The sequence below is a fragment of the Thermobia domestica genome, chromosome 10 (genome assembly GCF_964235325.1).
Source record: "Thermobia domestica chromosome 10, izTheDome1.hap1.1, whole genome shotgun sequence".
NCBI classification, from domain to species: domain Eukaryota; kingdom Metazoa; phylum Arthropoda; class Insecta; order Zygentoma; family Lepismatidae; genus Thermobia; species Thermobia domestica.
In genome coordinates this window covers 116,788,148-116,808,053 of record NC_137463.1, presented here as the reverse complement: position 1 = coordinate 116,808,053, position 19,906 = coordinate 116,788,148, and the positions used below count along the sequence as shown (strand labels likewise).

At 35.9% G+C, this 19,906-nt stretch overlaps 1 protein-coding gene across 1 annotated transcript in view; it reads left to right on the top strand.

Moving 5' to 3' along the window:
- LOC145662671 (putative fatty acyl-CoA reductase CG5065) overlaps window positions 1–19,906 on the top strand; it is a 154,203-nt gene that overhangs the window by 127,704 nt on the left and 6,593 nt on the right. Inside the window, exons 6-8 of the mRNA XM_081728484.1 lie at window positions 6,537–6,729; window positions 10,506–10,745; window positions 15,970–16,227. Coding sequence (XP_081584610.1) covers window positions 6,537–6,729; window positions 10,506–10,745; window positions 15,970–16,227 — 691 coding nt within the window. The remainder of the gene's footprint in view (window positions 1–6,536; window positions 6,730–10,505; window positions 10,746–15,969; window positions 16,228–19,906) is intronic.

Here is a 19,906-nt window from a genome sequence, read left to right as displayed (position 1 = left end):
ACCATGTCAACTTTGCTAAATCTTATAAATTACAAGGACCATTGTTGGCAAATATGTTGTGATCTCAAGGTAGTTGGTATTTTATTAGGACTGCAGTGCGGTTACACGAAATACCAATGTTTTTTATGTTTATGGGATAGCCGAGCTGATGACAAACATTATGAAGTGAAAAAATGGGAACCTAGAGTGAATTACGTACCTGGAGAATGCAACGTCAAATACGCTCCTTTGGTAGATCCTAATAAGATATTACTACCGCCACTTCATATCAAGTTAGGACTTATGAAAAACTTTGTCAAAGCCATCGACACATCTGGTGAAGGTTTCAAGTATTTGCGAGATAAGTTCCCTAACCTGAGTGATGCTAAGATTTCAGCGGGAGTGTTTATTGGTCCCCAAATTAGGAAATTAATGCTTGATGATAGCTTTGACAGCAAGTTAAACAGTGCTGAGCTAGCTGCCTGGACAGCATTTAAGTGTGTTGTGCGCAACTTTCTGGGCAATAACAAAGCTGAGAGTTACACAGAAATCGTACAGGACATGATACAGAAATACAAAGAGTTGGGTTGTAGGATGTCTTTAAAAATCCACTTTTTGCACTCCCACCTCAGCTTCTTTCCTGCTAACCTAGGTGCTCTCAGCGACGAACAGGGGGAAAGGTTCCACCAAGATATAATGGCAATGGAGAAAAGGTACCAGGGACGATGGGATCCTTCAATGATGGGGGACTATTGTTGGGGTCTTGTTAGAGAATGCAACATTTCTTACAAAAGAAGGAAGTAGTGTACGTTTTTGTAACCCAATGGAAGTTTCATATATTGTGATAGTTTTGATTGTCTTTTCATGACCTTTTGGTACATTTCTATTATTGTTTATTGTAAATTCTCACACTTGTAAATTATATTGTATTATATTTTATATATGTGTTTGTGGTAATAAAGCAAAACGTTTTACCTCAACTTAAGAGATCTGAAAGCATTACTATAAGGTGCAATAAACAGTACACACAGTATACATACAAACATATTTATTTCTCTAGAAAGAATAAAGCGATTATTACGAAACTTGGAGGTTTTGTTAAATATGAATCAAAGTATACTTAGGTATAATTTCTATGTTAGTATATGCAAGGGGACAAGATCTTGGGGTGTAAAATAAACGAAAAGGGAAATTTTTGAGGGATTTTCCCGAAAATCTCTCTGTTACGGGAAAATCGTACGTGATAGAGAAAAACCGAGTGCATATTCGAATTCAGCGCAAAACGTTCCTTTAAGAACAGGTATTTCCTTTTATGTAACAAAACCTTTGTTAACTAGTGTTATTTGCTAAATTGCGGTTCTGAAATTAAAATATCGCAAGCATTCGTTGATACAGTACATGTTGGTTTATAGTCTCCGTACAACTTGGAATCGTTTAAAATAAGTTTAACGGAAAGAAAAAAGGACATCATTTGGAGCAAATTTATTAAAGTAACTCAAACTCCATCAGATAAGAAAACGAACATATGAACTCGTTGCGAAACGTGTAAGAAAGAAATGGTTGGTTTAGTTCAAAGAATGAAGAATCATGATGAAAAATGCAATGCTGTGAAAAAAACTGAAAACCTAAACGAATGGTATAAGTGTTAATCCGAAAACTGCTTCTGATGATTCTAACGTCAGTGATGTGGTTGAGATGCAATGGAAACCTTAGGTAAGAATTAATTTTGTATCAACAATATATTTTTCATTACATTATGAAAATTTTATTTAGTTCCTCTTCCTCCCCTCAGTTCTAAATTTTCTTAAAAACTTTACGCCTTGGCATAGCTTGTATGAAGGGACCAGGCGAGAAAGCGCAAGGAATGTCAGTCGCCCGCGTAACTAACCATTAAAGCGTGATACTTATTGTAACATCAGTGCCGAACATCAGTGTCTGAGACAATTAGATCTCAATTTGCGTTCGTTTAGAGGTTACCCGTGACTTACCCTGAATTTCAGATTTTGGGGCAGTAATACAGATTTAGAAATCTTTAGCTGAGCAAAGTCCAGCATAAAAACTTTGAAGTCCTTATTCCGAATAAATACGGATTTTGATCAGTTGTAATCCATATTCATTGGCCATAAGGAGCTATAGGCCAATATTGCGCTCTTGTATATTTTTGACTCAATGATTCCAAAGGTCGCTCTACTTTCAAGTTTCGGGCCTGATTAAAATTCAGGAAATTGGGTCTAAGCAACTTTCCAGTTTTAATCTTCTGTACGTTCTCCGTATTTATTCGGTGTAAGGACCTCAAGCTTGTTCTGTTTGACTTTGCTAACCAAAAGTATTTCTAAACCTGCCTTACTGCCCCCAAAATCTGAAATCGAGAGTGGGAATAGGGGCGACTGTTCTCCTGTCCCACTGACGTCCCTGTCTAGCGGCTGTCATACGAAACTATCCCACGCCCTTTCGCATAGTTTTTGTTACATTTGTTTTGGACTCTTGACTGTGAAGATATTACGTTTTGAAATAAAATTTGTTTGCTGAGCAAAATAGAACTTTATTGAAAATGGATTTGAATTCACTATACTCTGAACGCCCCAAATATGACCTTTCTCCGATAAATTGTTGACTCAAAAAACAACCAATTACATAGGCTTGCAGAAAATATACTAAAGTTAGCGCAACATGAAGTGTGCTTTAAACATTACTTTTCGAAAATTTATTATTTTAAAATCAGTGTTCTGAAATAGTAATCAAATTTTGCGACAAAAATCTCACCCGCATTCACGAAACGCGAGCTTAGTCCCTAAAGGTAGAACTAGAAAACTTTCAAAAGCAGTAACTCCAAAATAACTTGTTTTAGGGCTAAAATAATTAACAACCATATATCTGGTAAAATTCTAGCTTTAAAACACGTAACACGATTCCTTTTGCATTTGGAATTTCGAAAACCAATCAAAGATATCCGCCATGATGCTTGATAGCTCCATCTGATGTGTCAAATACCACTTCCAAGTTTTATCATTCTCCCTCAACCCGTTTCCAATACACAAGGATGGTGGGACTTTTGTTTTGCCATGTATATTGATAGATTGTGTGAAATCTCTATAGTAGGTAGATTTTAAAATCTGCCTAAAAAGCTTATTAAATCAAGAAGGTACTTACGAAAGTCACTGCCAAGAGGGTGTAATAAAAGGATGTCGTGGTAGTCTTAACGAGAATAAAATAAATGAAAAGATCGGTTGCAAGAGCAAAAAAGTCGTAATAAATATGTTTTGAAATATGTTTAAAATGATGTTTTAAACTCTTCAAAATGTTTAAAACATGTTTTTTGTGCATGTTTTAAAACATGTTTGAAACATTTTGAACACTTTTTTTCGTCGTTTAAACTCATGTTTTGTTCTTGTTTTTAGCAAAACTGTCTTTTTTTCCAATCCTCCTTGAAAATCTTGTTACTGCATCTGAGTTGAATAAATAATTTTACTATCGGATAATTAGTGTGACTGTAGCTTACTTATATATGTAAGCACTAAATAAAGTATGATTAGCGAACTAAAGAAAGATATTGTCATTACTTCTACCGGGAAACAAACTATATACCCATCACAATGGAGGTTAACACTTTATCACTGAGTCCCTAATGATTAATTTTTAGTTTAACCCGTATATCCTTTATACTAAGGGAGAAGAATGAAAAAGGTAAATAAATAATGGTGGAATAATTGGTGCAATGACAATGTGGAAGTAAACGGAAGCGTCCGAGAAATCGGACAAGATGTTGTCCACTGCAAGCTTACTTGGCTGAGATTAAAATAGGAATATTTTACACAAGAAGTTAGTACTTTGCCACTGAAACCATATTGATTGTTTATAGTTTAACATCCCATTATTTATGCGACACACTGTAGCAAATGAAATTGTGAAATAAGAATGTAAGAAACTCGTAAGGAATTCTTTCGGAATATCCTAAATACGCTCTATTGAGGGGAATTATTTGTAACATCGTAAACGCATTAGACAAACGACATATCCTATGATTATTTCGTTCATTGATAATGTAAAATTTGAACTCTCGGATCTATGCAGTTATAACAAAAACAATTGTAGATTGTGTGCACTTTCAAGCTGTAAAATAATAATATTAATTGGTATAAAAATTTCTGGATGGTTTTCACTTTTTAATGCAAAAATATATATGTTACAACGAAAATCGTAACGAGACAGCAAGTATACCTTTGAATTTTCAAAACGTAGATCACGTTGGTTTGAAAAGTTCATAGAAGGTCTTGTTATTAGAATGATAGTTTATAATAGGATTTAGCATATTTTTCTCCATTAATGTGGAATCTTCAGTATAAATTGTTACATTGTTATAATTAATAAAATGCCTCATAATTTACCCATAATCATCTAAAATGTTTACATATTTGTTGCCGTCGTATTACATATGATTACATGTTCAAAATGTCCTTCAAAAGATGATAAAGATTCTCCATATCTTACAATATATAACGTATTTCCACATCCGTTATATTCTCCTGATGTATCTCCCTATAGCTAGTATCTGTTTATCCTTCTTCATCATCTTTTCGTAAGGAAAATCTTCCTTGTAGATTAGGTGTTACATTGTATTAATGATGCACTCATCACATCATATACTCCACACTTCTTACCTATGGGTTCCATTCGTTCTCTCAACGATACTAAATGTTTGTCTGAATCCACTTGCATGACACTTCGTTTATAACAGTTTAATATATAGTATGCTATAAAGGTTACAATAATACATAATAACAATAACCAAATGAGTGTATATATGTAAGTAAATAATCGGTTTTCGTCATCTGTCCTTCCCTAATTCGGTATTAACATCACCTATCATTCTTTCGTAGAATATAGTTCGGTAAGAAAAATTATTTTATTTTGAGTGAAATATATGGAGGTATATAAAAATCCATTACTGGACTTGTCTTTAGTTTCCCTTAAGTATAGTAAACCCTACATGAAAATTCGTCTTGCAGAGTTGGGAATCCACTTATAAATGTAAAGATAGCACAGACTATTGACTATGATAATGCAAGTTGTATCAAAATCAGAATTTATGCAGTATACCATAATGTAAATAGTTTATTGTTAAATTATGACTTCAATAAATATATAATAAATTACCACATCTTGTATGTTGTACAATATTCCAAAAACAGAAATAAAATAAACGAATTTTATAGTGTCTAACAACTCAGAAAATGATTTTAACAACTTCCTTTAACATCTAAATACATTTTCAGTTTCAAGATACAATTCGTAGTTATGTAAGCAGTGCCCATTGTTACAAATGGTAATAAAAATGAAATGTATTTTTATAAATATTAGACTCTTTGCGCGGTACATTATGTGGAAAATCACTAGATCTTGTTACTTTTGGTCAGAAATAGGTGGAAACGCCCTCTGAGCCATGAAAATAATCAAATTCGTCTATTTACGGCGAAAGTTATCGGAAAGCTTGACAAAAGTATTGTGTACAAATGTCCACAATGCTACTATGGACATCATATTGTGTCCACTTGCTTCACAGACACAGTTGCACTGATTGTCTGGCCCAGTGATAGAAGTTCGTGATACCCCGGGAAGTCCACCAAACACAGAGCTTAACTTTTTGTTGATGAAATGGTGTTTTTTATTGTTTGGTGGTAGGTTCAAGTGATACTAGCTAATGAAGACGCCGTGGAGTATCGTAAATAATACACACTCGTCATTTCACACCAGCTTTCTTTCTTTCTGAAAATGGGTTCTTGTATTAAGGAAACAACTGAGAAATACAAGTATTTTTACTTGTATCGATTTCTGATCTGTAGTGAATTCATGCGGTACCCTTTGTCTCTCTATACACTATCTCCCAAGCTGGTGAAACTATTCGTGAAGGTGCTCACGAATAGTTTCTACACTACAATTGCATGCTTATCTCAGTGCTGTACACGTTTAGCAATTACCTGCTTCAATAACCGCCTTGAATACATCGTTGTGTATGGCTTATTATTATTATTATTATTATTATTATTATTATTATTATTATTATTATTATTATTATTATTATTATTATTATTATTATTATTATTATTGGATCCTAGACGACCTTATCGCAGTTCTTAAATTTGTAAGTTTACTGTGGCACTGCCACGCATTTACCATATCTCTACCGACTAGCTGCTATATTTAAAGCATTCAGACCGTTCATTCAACTGTTTGGGCTTCCCATTATTTGTCCTGATATTCCCGTAGAACTGTAGCAATCATAACCAACAGGGTAAGAGGAAACATTCGTTAACAAGTTATTTACTTTTCACTCTGAAAAGAAAAGCGTATAGATTGCATGAAGTGCCACTATCTGGAAATTCAGCAGAACTTTCTTGGGTACCTAGTAAGATGTATAACTCCTGCGTCAAAAGAAGAGGTTAGCTGAAAACTATAGAGCTAGACAGTTACTCAATTTATGGCAAGTAAACTATCAGCGATGACACATACTTAGGATGATAATGATTGATCAATCTTCTTTTTCTGTTTTGTTTCTAAAGTGACAGCGGCATGGAGGGAGCCCATTCCAGGCTGGGTGGACAGTCTCAATGGCCCCAGTGGAGTCCTTGCCGGAATGGGGAAAGGAGTTCTGCGTTCGATGCTTTGCCATGGAAATCTCGTTGCTGACTTTGTTCCCGTTGACACTGCTACTAATTTAATGATAACAGTTGCTTGGCACACAGCCACACACAGGTAGGAATTTATTTGTATGTAATATCAATATTTTATATTTTACAGGCATTTTCAGAATCTTCAGGACTGTACCCTATATTATGACGCAAGTGCTAGGCCGGTATGGCGATAAAATATAAGTGTAGTCCTGTGGTGACGGATGCGGATGAGGCCACCACAATGCTTAAGTTGGAAGCGGGATTTGTCCGATAAGATGCGCCATTTAGCTCTTCACACACGACGTTCGTGCCACCATTGGTGCCGTGCACTCCTGTGCAGTCAAAGGGAACCAACTGTGCAAATATGACGTCGAACTGTTTATAGGGACACTGGTCGCTGAGCATCCGATCTCCATATCCATCTTGGAAAGAAATGACGTCCGTGACATTGGTTTGTGGTATGACGTGAATGTAGGGTTTCTGCACGTGAATGTATATTGTCTTCTTGGAGCAATCAATTCCATATTCGGATCACTGGCTGTATTGCATCCAACAGGGACAGCAATGTTGCGGAAGGATAATCGGCCGTTTACAATGTACTACAATTTTTATACTATCAAATACGAAACCTGCAGGACCAACGGGGCCTTGTTTGACCGTCCAAACACACGTCGCACCAACTCTCGGTCGCTATTGAACTATGGCTATCCGATCTCCCTCCAATTACTGTTTCCTAGAAATGTGGCTGATGCATGGGATGCGTCGTGGAGACCCCCAACTGCACACATTTTGCAAATGTAGGATCAATTCTACATATCATTCTTCTTGTTAAATTTACATATTGAGATAGAGCACTCTCAACTATTAGAAAGATATAAACTATCATGAATGTTCATAGTGATATTATTTATTACAGTAGTTTTACCAATTAAGTTTTATTCTTTACAAATTCAGCACTAGAAAAAAGAGTATTGACACATACCTAGATACAGAAGAAAAACTAGCCTGTAAAGAAGAAGAAAGTCCAGATTTCACCTCAGGAAATAAAAAACAGATAATAAAGATACTACGCAACTTTCAAGATTTGTTTATAACATAATTACATAAAATTATCAAGTCCTAAACATACCATATGGTAGTTGAATTAATAACATTTCGTAAATGCTAGAAGACTTATTTTTTAAATTGGTAAAGATAATATTAATTGCCTTTGTTTTCTACGAAAATTTAAAAACGAAGAAAATCCGAAGCGTTATAAAGATACTTAAATGAAATTCACTAAGCTCTTGATGAGGTCCTATGTAATTATTTCATTTAGCTTGTAGCAAAAAGCTGCAACATTCTTATTGGCAATATTTGTAGAATTCTTTTTAAAGTCAACTATGTAAAGGCGTATCAAAAAGTAAGGTGAATTTTCGATTTACTGAAAAATGTGCAGAGATAAATATCTAAAACTATCTCATATTTGACACATGATACCACACTAACATTCAACATAGAAACCACTGCAGTTCAAACATGCATTCCAACGTAACAACAAATCGTTCATGCCCTTTGTAAAGAAATGTTGCTCCAGGTTTCCTAAACAGGTAATCGTGGCCTAAAGACAAGTTGGTTTGGACGATCTCTTCACTGAACCATATAAGATTTCTAATGCATCTGCAGGGTTATGCAAACTCACTCTTCTGTCTTCACGAATCATCCCATCAACGTCACACACATTCTTGTCGATGATGGACGTTGCTGGTCTCCTATTTTTGTCATCATCTGTTACAGTCCTCCTACCACTTGCGAATGCGTTTCACAACACACACACATATTTGTTTCTGTGACATAGCACTCTCTCCATAGACCTTCACTAATTCTCGATGAATATCAGATGACCTCTTGGGCCATGAAGACCGTATAACATCGCGTACCTTCTTCTTGGAGTAATGTTAAAGCCGATGTGCCATCTTTAAATTGCTCTAGGTACCATACCGGTCGACGTAGAAAACTAAATACCATCAGATTTCCCTCACATTGGGATCTGCAACATACAAAAACTAATCAGCTACACAAAAGCTCTGGGTTTTAGTGACAAATTCACCTTATTTTTTTGGTACACCTCTGCACTTTTACTATTAACGTATCAGATCAAAAATCTTAACATTTATTATTATTATGTGGTTTATTCAGTTTTAAATAAAACACTATTTTTCTTTAGAACCCATTTTACCTTACATAAAGAGTTATTGAACATGCTTATTTTAATCTTTAAAAATTTTCAATATACAGAGTGTTCTGTCCAAAGCTCCCTAATTTCAATTAATTACTCTGAATGAAATATGATGAATTGTGAAATAACTATAACACCAAATGAAAGGGCAGCTCGCTAAGTTTTGTTGTCATAACTTGAAGTTGTCCGTTTACTCACTGCGTAGCACTACGATCGCATAAATACTCGTAAAAAACACAATTGTTCAAAACGCGCGCAGGGACTGGTGTAGTATACTGACACAAAATCTGTGACTTCAACGCAACGAAATCTCAGACAATTGTACGGAGGAGCTACATTTGATGCTAAATCAAATAAGCTGTGGTTCAGTAAGTTTCTTACAACTGACAGTATCCTAAAACAAGCTGGTGGAACTCGCCATCGTGTGTCAGATGAGAGGGTGGAAGAAATTCGATTAGCGTTTCAAAGAAGCTCTAGTAAATCCATTCACGAAGCACCTAGGAAACTCAATGTGTCTCCAACAACAGTGGACCGAGTTCTGTACAAATGGCTCGGTTGTGCCCATAAAAAGTGCAGAGTGTGCAACAATTGGAACCAGACGTAAGTCGCGTCGCAGAGAATTTGCTAATGGTACGAATGCTCGAGCGCATCGATAACAAGCCTTGTTTTCAGACGAAGCAACCTTTCACATGTCGGAGACCCCATCTGTATGGAGAATCTGTCAGTGATGGCCCCAAATTGAATATTTAGAGTGGTCTAATCAAAAAAGACAGGATCATCGGTCCGTTTTTCTTCAATGAAGATACAGCAATACGGCCTTTGCATTTGGATATGTTGGAGCAGTTTTGTACTCCCAGATAGTTGCTCTACAACCACATATCTTCCAACACCATGGGACTCCCCACACTGGAATCTGACTGTTCGGAAATTCCTCAATTCAACGTTTTCTAATCGCCGGATTGGAACCGGTGGACCAATTCTCGGATCTCACTTCGCTCGACTTATCCTCTGGAGTTACAACGATTGTCTGTTTGTAAGTCCAATGAATAACATCCCAGAGTTACGAACCCTAATCCGTGATAGATTGCAACAGTAACAGGGAACAAGTTGAAGAGAACATGGAAAGAAGTTGAATACAGAATTGTTCGTGCTACCAATGGGACACAGGTAGGCCCGTATCAAGGGGGGTCTAGGGAGACCGGCTCCCTATATTTTTACTGTTCCCCTAAAATTTTCACGTTATGCTTCCAAATGAACTATAATATGGTTGGATCGGCCCCCCCCCCTACATTTTTGGGCTGGCTACCGGCCTGGACACAGGTGGAGGTGTATTTGTGTATAAAAAATACAATTTATAAGTTTTTCTCTAGTTTTCTGAAATTTCATTGTCACATCGTTCATACTTTCTTTTATATGATTAACCGAAATTAGGGAGTTTTGAGTGGAACACTATATTATTCATAATATTAAAAGTTGTACTTACTCTTATATACATACTTTAAGACATATTTAAATTGATTTCTTCGTTGCATAATAGCTTCTAGCTTTTATTATGTTTCAAGGAAGAGTAAAATATAGGATTTACTGTATTTGATAGTTTTTGTACGTAAATTACTAAATATTGTCTTTATTTCATTCAGGCCAAACAGTATCATTGTCTACAATTGCACATCGGGCGGCCAAAATCCTATAAGATGGCGGGACATTAAAACATATGGATTCCACTTTGTGAAGAAACATCCCTACAGTGGTATACTCTGGTATCCAGGAGGGACGCTTAAAAACAGTACGTTATCCAGAAAGATTTCTTCCGTATTCTACCATTTTGTTCCAGCCTACTGCCTCGATATCCTTGCCAAACTCGTTGGGAAAAAGCCAATGTTAGTAGCATTTCTTTTCTTCTGCTTTAAACTTATTGTTAAGATTACAAAGACCAGATGAAAATGATGTTAGAAAACAGAAAGTTCTGCCATAAGGTATGAAGAACTCAGGGTATCAACATATTTTAGAGTGGACATAGAAATACTAGAATATACACAGGGTATTACAAAAAACTGAGAAAGTATTGAAAGAAAAGTGATAGTACCATAACCAGGAAAGGAGATGATCATCTGTCTCTAAAGACTGTCCCTTGAATCGAATGTAAGCTTCCAGCGTTCTTCCAATTTGTAGACTTTCAAACTATGCTATACATAAGTATCGGAAGTCTTATAGGATTGCTTTATCTGTCCATCCGTCTGTCGACAGGTATCAGAACAAAAACAATAAGAGATATCAAGATGTGGCTTTTTGCAATCGATTCAGCGTCCCAAGTATAGGTTCCATTCCTCCAATAACTCTCTACTCAAACCGGAAGTGGTTCGAATTAGTCGTTTCCAGTTTCAACGTTTATCACCAAAAATCAAAAAAAGGTAATAGATACCGAGAAGATACTTTTTGCAAACGATTTAGTGTTTCGTGGCAACTTACCATGACTATTCTGAACAGTTTAACAAACCCGGAAGTGGTTCGGATGTAATATTACTTCCGGTTTCAATACTGATTTTCATACAGCAAAAACAGATAGATTGAAGGTCCCAGGAATAGGTTTTTATCTCCTCCGTTAATCCTCCATTCAAACTAGAAGTGGTTAAAATTAATCATTTGTGGTTTCAACATTTTTCGCGATAAGTGTTTTTTCTGCAATCGATTCAGGGTATCAACGAAACATACCATCACAACCAATAACAATGTACGAAAATCGGAAGCGTTTGAAATTTACTACTACTTCCGGTGTCAATGCTGATTTCCATAGAACATGAATGGTTAGAGATATAGAGATGTAGTTTTTTTGCAATCCATTCAGCTTCCCAAGAGTACGTTCTTTCTCTTCTTTTAACCATCTGTTCAAACTGGGAATGGTTTAAATTAACGATTTCCTGTTTCAATCTTTATCGTCATAGAATAAAAACAGTAAGGCATAGCGGATAATAGCTTTCTGATATGGATTCAACGTTCGAGGAACGTGTTCTATCTTTGATCTTATTAATCTAGTAGTTACAGATGTTTGACTATTGAATTTTCATAGTTTGGAAGTCTACAATAGTTTCACACTGTGAAACGAAACTCACTTGTTTTGAAATGTAATCTGGAATTCTCTTCATGCAATGCTATCTAAGAACTCCTGGCACGCTTTTATGACTTGTTTTTCAGTATCAAATTTTGTACCATGTAACTGCGTTTTTAAAATTAAGAAAGAGTCGAAAAGCAAATGGTATTAGATGTGACATTACTGTGACAATCACTTCCTGAAATAAAGAAACAGCTGTATTTCCCTGTATGTGGCTTGGTGTTATCGTGGTGCAACTCAAATACTTTTTATGTATGATCGTTTTCACATCAATGTTTCCTTAATGTCTATAGCACTGTTCCTGTAATAATTACCATTTAGTGTAGTACTTGGGAGAATATGTTGATAAATTTTAAAAATCATGCCTCGATAAAAAAAAAAAAAAAGTGCAATTGACATGATTTTTCCAGCTGATTCTAATTGATGAAATGTACTTGCCTTAAGTGATGAAGGTGATTTCCCAATGCTGCTCTTTCTGCTTTGTGTACGATCAAAATAATGCAACCATGTTTCATCAATCCTAATAATAATACATTCCATGACTTGTGAATCGTTATACACCATTTGTTTCAAGATTAAACTAATGTGATCTCGAGGAGTCATTTGTTCTTTTTTAAAGAATACGCTCAACTTGAACATATACGTTTCATACCAAATGGTTAGTTAATGATCTTCGAATCTTACCAATATTTTCGAATTCTCTACTTGAGAAATGTTCATTGTCATAGTGTAAGACGGGGTTACTTTGCACAAAATATGAAAAGAGTTTCACAGTCGATAAAACCATGAACTGTAAAGAGGAAGTTTCAACTGCTACTGTAAGATAGAACATGTAACTGTATTTTGGCTATAATGTTTGCGGTTAACATCAGATCTAATTACCCGGAGAGTTTGTTGTTGTAGAGGTATGGAAAGCAGTCACTGTAAAGGCCACCAAAATATGAAAGATATCACGTACAAGAATTTCCGTCAAAGTTAAGTAAGTTTCGAAGAATACTACTGTGTACAATGGGATTTTGATGCAATAGTTGAAATTGAAATGTGAAACGTTTCAAAGTCATAAAAAAGTAAAACTGAGAAAAGGCGGTTTTAGCCTCTACTCAGGGTTACTTTGCACTGGTCCAAAATACCCCTTAGATAGGAATTTATTACTACTGGAACCTCCTGCACCCTAAATGTAGGTAAATTTCCTATTTAGGTAGATGCCGGAACGAATTTCTTGTTGGAAAATAAATTATGAACAGTGGCGGATCCAGAAAAATAGTATGAGAGGGGCTTCACTCACAAAGGCTTCGTTTTCCTAGAAATCACTAGACTTTTGCGAGATGTGGGCTTGAAGCTCATACGCATAGGAATGATTAACATTAAATTTTTAAAAAAGAAAAGAAAAGAAATCGTGCAACTTGGGTGGGCTTAAAGTCCCAAATCCCTTAAATATTCCACTGATTACGGTTGGGATGATATTCTTGGACATAAGAAATAACCAAGGCAAATCAGTTCACAGGATTTTTTTTTTTTTTTTTTTTTTTTTTTTGTTCCTCAGTTGGCACTTTTGTGGGACATATGCTAAACTATTAGAATGTGGTTAATGTGCCGGTACCAGGAAATACATAATTTTCTTTACACATATTGGTAATTCATACTAAGTATCGATACTGGTACCCTCATTGTAATATCAATATTTGTAGACTGCATGCAGTTTTGTGTAGAAAGTAAATACTGAAGGGAAAACATTGCACAGAAACGTTATGTTCGTATATTGAACATACTTTTTTGTATGTTGTGCAAAGTAACCTCACCTATGGAGTTAATTTGCACCAAAGTTTATATTTCAATAACTATGGTCATACTGAATGTTTACTAATGAAATTGCACTAAGGTTTTCCTTATATGTCTAACTATTATTATGTTTAAAATACAATGTTCTAAATTATTACGTTTGAAAGTTACATTCAATTTTCTTTAAAATTACACTAACTGAAAGAAATATCTTCAAAACGTGGAAATATATACTCAAAAGAGAAAGGCCTAAACTCTTTGTTTTTTTTGGGGGGGGGAGCTACATTGTCTTCCTTTTTCGGGTCTACACCTGTTCGATCGGCCACCTAGTTCCGAGATTGGTTCATCAGAACAGTGGTTCCCAATCTTTTTAGACTGGCGGCACACTTTATTGAATATCCATGACATCCTGACACTTATTGATAGTAAAATAAATTATAGTAGTGTAAGAACATAAGTTTCTATGAAGTAGTGATTCTATGTAGTATTGAGAATTGTTACTACCGGTAGAAGAGTCAACTAGTACAGTCGGTCTCCAAATTGATTCTAGCTAATTATTCAATGCTTCATAACCGTGTGGGACTGCGTGATATACTAATGTGTCGTAACATACCGGTTGAGAACCACTGTATCGGAACATAGTGACTGCAGATGCCAAACAGTCTCTATACCAGGATATGTGAGATTGTATAAAAAGACTGTCAGAATACAGATTTTAACACGGACTGCCTGGTTGACATTCAATAATTATAGTACTCCAACTCCGCACCGAGCAATGGCAATCCCTTCTTCTTAGATACTTGTTTTGCCATTTGCCATGTTATGTTGCTACATCGTCGCATTTTTATTGGGATCTACCGCCGAAACAATGCCCCAGAGATTAAATGTCACATGACATGTTCGTCTCCTTTTTACCTCTAGAACAGTGGTACTCAACCTAATTCCTATCACGATTCCCATTTTTATCACATCCTCTTGCCAGCCACCCCCTTATAATTTCTGGTTTGTAATAAGCTTGTGTAGGATTTTTAATATATCTATTGCGGAGATCTCACGATATCCATTTATAGTATGATCCATTTCTTGTATATAGTGGATACAGTAACTTTCCTAAAAGCGAATGGGTTAAGAATAAATTTGGTTAGTTCATTCATCTTTCGCTTATCTTCACGACCCCCATGAAACCCCCCAGGTTGAGAAACCCTGCTCTAGAATAACTCCATTTGAGCACGGACGCAAGTTTTAGAATACCCGACGTAGATCTACCAAGGTATATAATAGAACTGTCACTTTATGTATATAAAGAGAAGAAAAATATTAATTTCTCAAGTACTGAATTCGATTAGTTTTAATTGAATGAATATATTTATGTCCATATACTAGGGTTGCCATTCGTCCTCGAAAATCCGGAATCGTCACGGAATCGAGATTTGTGTCATGACGTCCCGAAAACATTTCTCGGGACGGTTAAATGTCCCGGATTTCAGCGAAGAAAGCAAAGGAATAGTTTGCTATTTTCCACAGGATTAGGTATATAACTATTCTCTTCAACTTCTGAGTATGTCAATCCAAACGTTTTAAAAAAACCTTGAATACATAAAACAAGGATTTAATTAAGTTCATGATTTAACTACTTTGACATTGAACAAAGCATTCGTTTCATTGAGACAGGGACAAAAGGTTTAAAATAAAGTAAAAATTCAACGAAAGAAGCTCTTTGAAGATAAAAAAACGCCGCCAGAACATATTGCTATTAACCGTTTCTTTTATTATTTATTTATTTATTTATTTTTTAAAGATACAACACCTTGAATGAGCTAAAACAGCTTCTGATAGCCATGAAACATAACAGATCCGAAGAATTTTTTTTAAAAAATTGCTTACCAGGGGGAGGGGTAAATCATCAGCTTACGTTTGCTCAACTAGGGAGGAAAAGATCTACTAAAATGCCTAAAAATGTGATTACGTAATACTTGAACACCTCGATCTAATGAAAGAAAGTAAGTAAGTATATAGCATTTCTTTTCATTTAAATCATTTCAAAGATTGTCGTAATTTAGTAGCGTCCCGGATTTTCATTTTTTAAATATGGCAACCCTATCATATACTTAATTGGTTATATGATGCTTTAAGTTTCTATATTGTGTTTACAGTGAAGAAGCAATTAATTTAATGCTGTGTGACCTGTCTTTTATATTTCCTTTTAATTTTCACAGAATGATGAAAATTCAACGAAAACTCCATCGAGCAGTTTCAGCTTTGGAATTTTTCACCACACACGAATTCCGATTCTCCAACAACAATGTACATGAACTTCGAAAACTCATGGATGAAAAAGACAGGAAAATATTTAACTTTGATTTATCTGAGCTGGACTGGTTCTCACATATGGAAACCTTTGTTCTTGGCATCCGAAAATTTATTATGAAGGAAGATGCTACAACTGTTGCTGCAGCCAAAAAGCACCTTCGAAAGTAAGTAGACGCTTCGTAAAATACAGATCTTTCCTATTTACTGAAAGAAGAAATAAGGGAGGATTTTACTATGAATAATTCTAAACAAAATCAAGGAAAATAATTTTTTAAAATATTTTATTACACAACTCAAGAAATTTAGTCGAGCAGATTTGGAGGGAACCGTAACAAGTAGTATGAAGTTTCTTCTTTGCTTTTTATTATGAAATGAAATTTCCTCTTTCAGATTCTGAGTGATGCCACCTTGGCATCCTTGGGTAATTTTCAATATGCGTGACCTCAGAAATGCATACTCATTTAAACAAAAATACTCAAAATCAATGCACTTGCGTCGAAGTTATGCTTTGTTGATCATAAGCATATTGAAGTCAGTCAATTAGGTTTTTATACTCATACATTCACTGAGATGTTTCATAGCATAGTTGCGAAGACATTGGTTACATCATAATAAAATTTATTGGGGCCATCAAAAGAATATACTTTTTTTAAAGAAAGAAGAAAAATGAAAATTGGCATCTATGTTAAAGTTATGCGTGAACATACACATAATGAAGGTTAATTACGGTTTTCACATTCTATCCATTGAGATGTTTCATGGGGCAGCTTCAAAGACTCTCATTAGATCCTATGAAACGTACATGGCTCCACTCTTTTTATAAAAAAGGAAAAAGTTATTATAATTGATGCACTTATACTCGTATTGAAGTTATACGTGAAGATACACATATTGAAGTTGGTCGATTATGGTTTTCACACTGTACGATTTGCAAGTTTGTGTCAAGATTACGCAAATGCAGGGAAAATATCCGGGAACCGGCTGCAGTGCACAGATCATTGCGACCTCAATGAACGTGAACCGACGGATGAGCCTATCGTACGAACCAATAGGGGCCAGGCCAGAATCGGTCACAAACACATCTCAGCTGAATGAGGGTTCCATCCAAAGTGTTGGTGGACGGACGGTTCGAAGTTCCCTGAATCGTCTTGGCTTCAAGAGCCGCGGACCAACACGAGTGCCCCTCCTCAGAGGCCACCATGGGACTGAACGCCTTGCATGGGCTCGAAGGCACAGGGATTGAACCATGGAACAGTGGAAACGGATAGTCTGAAGTTATGAGTCCCGATTCCAATTGCATCGCGAGGATGAGAAAGTCTGGACCTGGCGACAATAGTATGAAGCTATGGATTCTAGCATGTAGATTGGTACAATGCAAGATGGTGGAAAGTCTATTGTGGCCTAGGGTGTCTTTAGTTAGGCATCATTGGGACTATTAAGTTCTTGTAAGAGGATCCCTGAATGTCAACCGGTATGTGAACATCCTGGGGAACCATGGACACTCATTCATGAACGTGGTTCATGACAATGGGGTAGGCATTTTATAGCAATATAACTGTCCAGCACACAGGTCCCGAGCAACCGTAGAGTGGTTCGAACGTGAGGAATATTCTACCGACCTCCATTTATGCAGTGCCCCCTCCCGCAGTCCAGATTTGAATCTAGTGGAACATTTGTGGGATATCCTGGAAATGAATGTACGGAGCAATGAGCCCCCACCAGTGAATATGGACGGAGGACACATGGCTTGCAAAACCTGCAGACGACGTCTAGTTATTACTTCCCATCGGTGCAGTTCTTAATGTCAAATGATGGGCATGGACAACACGGTACTAGGTAGTCACTGTATGCAGGGTGTTAATGAACTATACCGACAAACTGTAAGAGGTGATTCCTTACATCAAAATAAGAGAAAAAGTTCATATGGACCTGTGGGGAAAAGTGTATAATTTCTGAGCTAGGGTTGTTCAAAATCGCGAAAAAGCTAAATTTCAAACGGCCTTATTTCGAATTCGAGAAAGTGTCAATGGTGGTCTTTATTGGCGTAAAGGAAGTCACACATACGAAATCCAAAAATGCATATTTCATTAATATTCAATAGGTGTACACAGTATTACATGCAAGGTGATATTCCGAGACACGCCATTAACCGAATTTTGAGATATGCTCTGACTTTATGATTGGTCCAAAGCAGGTAAACGATAAGCTTTATAGCAGTGAACAGGAAATCCTTTGGCACGATATCGGAAGTGTTGGGGATCGTCAGCAGCAGGGTCTTTCGTACTCAGGAAAACGTATGGTGTAATGTTTTCTTTCACGCTTATAATTGAAGAAAACGTGAAATTTACCTTGACGAAATCCTACATTATTCTGAAAAAAAAAAAAAAAACACAAACACAAACACACGCACACACACACAAAAAAAGAAGCACATGGAGCTGCCGGTTTCTAACACTTCCACCTTCCTTCCGAAGCATTAGATATCCATTGCTGTCAAGGCTTACCTTCCGCCTACTTTGAACCCTCCTTAAAATCAGGGTATAGACCTATCTGAAAACTCTATTGAGAGCATATCTAAGAATTACACCCTGTAGGGAATACCCTGTATACCTATTGAAAATTGACGAAATATGCACTTTTGGATTGTGTACGCGTGGCTTCCTTTACGCTGATAAGAACCACCATCCACAGTTTCTGGAATTCGAAATAGGGCCTGTTAAAATTGGGCTTTTTCGCGATTTTGGATAGCCCTAGCTCTGAAACTATGCACTTTTCGCCATTGGTCCATATGAATCTTTTCGCTTATTTTGATGTGAGGATTCACCTCTTAAGTTTATCGGTATAGTTCATTAACACCCTGTATAAATAGTTAATAAAGATACAAGCGCAAATAACTGTTGTTTGATATTATGTATTATGTGTAGAAGCGCATCAAAGAATGTGTATTAGCAACTATCCTTGTGTATCGGCCTTTTGCCTCACCACTTAGAAAAACTTCTGCTGACGTCCCTTCTATATATAAAATTCGTTCCTGTAAAATTCGTGTTCGTTCCAAAGCAAATAAAAAAAAAAATAATAACTCCACAAATAAACTAATTGGATAAGAAACAAAGACAACATAAGTATTTAACGCTATTAAAGATTTCATTTCCACAGAAAAGTTGATTCTATTATATATTTCGGTAAGAGGAAATCAATTTTAATTCATATAAATATACAATCCAAGTAAATTTGTGTACCTAAATACGTGGAGCTTAAACATCGTAAATTTGTTATGGAAACTCATCGTATCGCCTTCAGTACACGGCATTAAAATATCCATCTATTTATTCAAACTACATTAAACATATAAAGCATTGGCGGCAATGAGAGATCGATTCATCTGAAGCAAACATGATCCAACAGTTGCATTTTCATTGCAATGCGACAAAGTATGTAGAAGCGCTCATTACAATTACTATTTTGATTTTTATAATACTGAAGTTCCAACAAATTGAAAATAAAATTGGGTTTATTCCAAATCTGAAAAGAAGCTATTTAGAATTTTACTCTAGTATAGAATAATAAATAACTTTTAAAGTATTCCCAATTGAAATAACTCTATAAAACTTGCTAAGAAGTCTTATTTGAGTGTCCCGTGCGAATGTAGATTCTAACTCATTTAATTAACGTAACGAAGCAGAATCACTTAAACAGCAAAGTAGGAGTGCAGTGGTCAGTGCCACTGTTCGTAATTTGAGGGAAATTTCTCTAATCTTGGTAAATTTTCATAGGTAAATTTAGCAAAAAGGGAAAAAAGGATTTTTTCGATAAAACGTGAAAATCCGGGAAAATTCTCGCGCT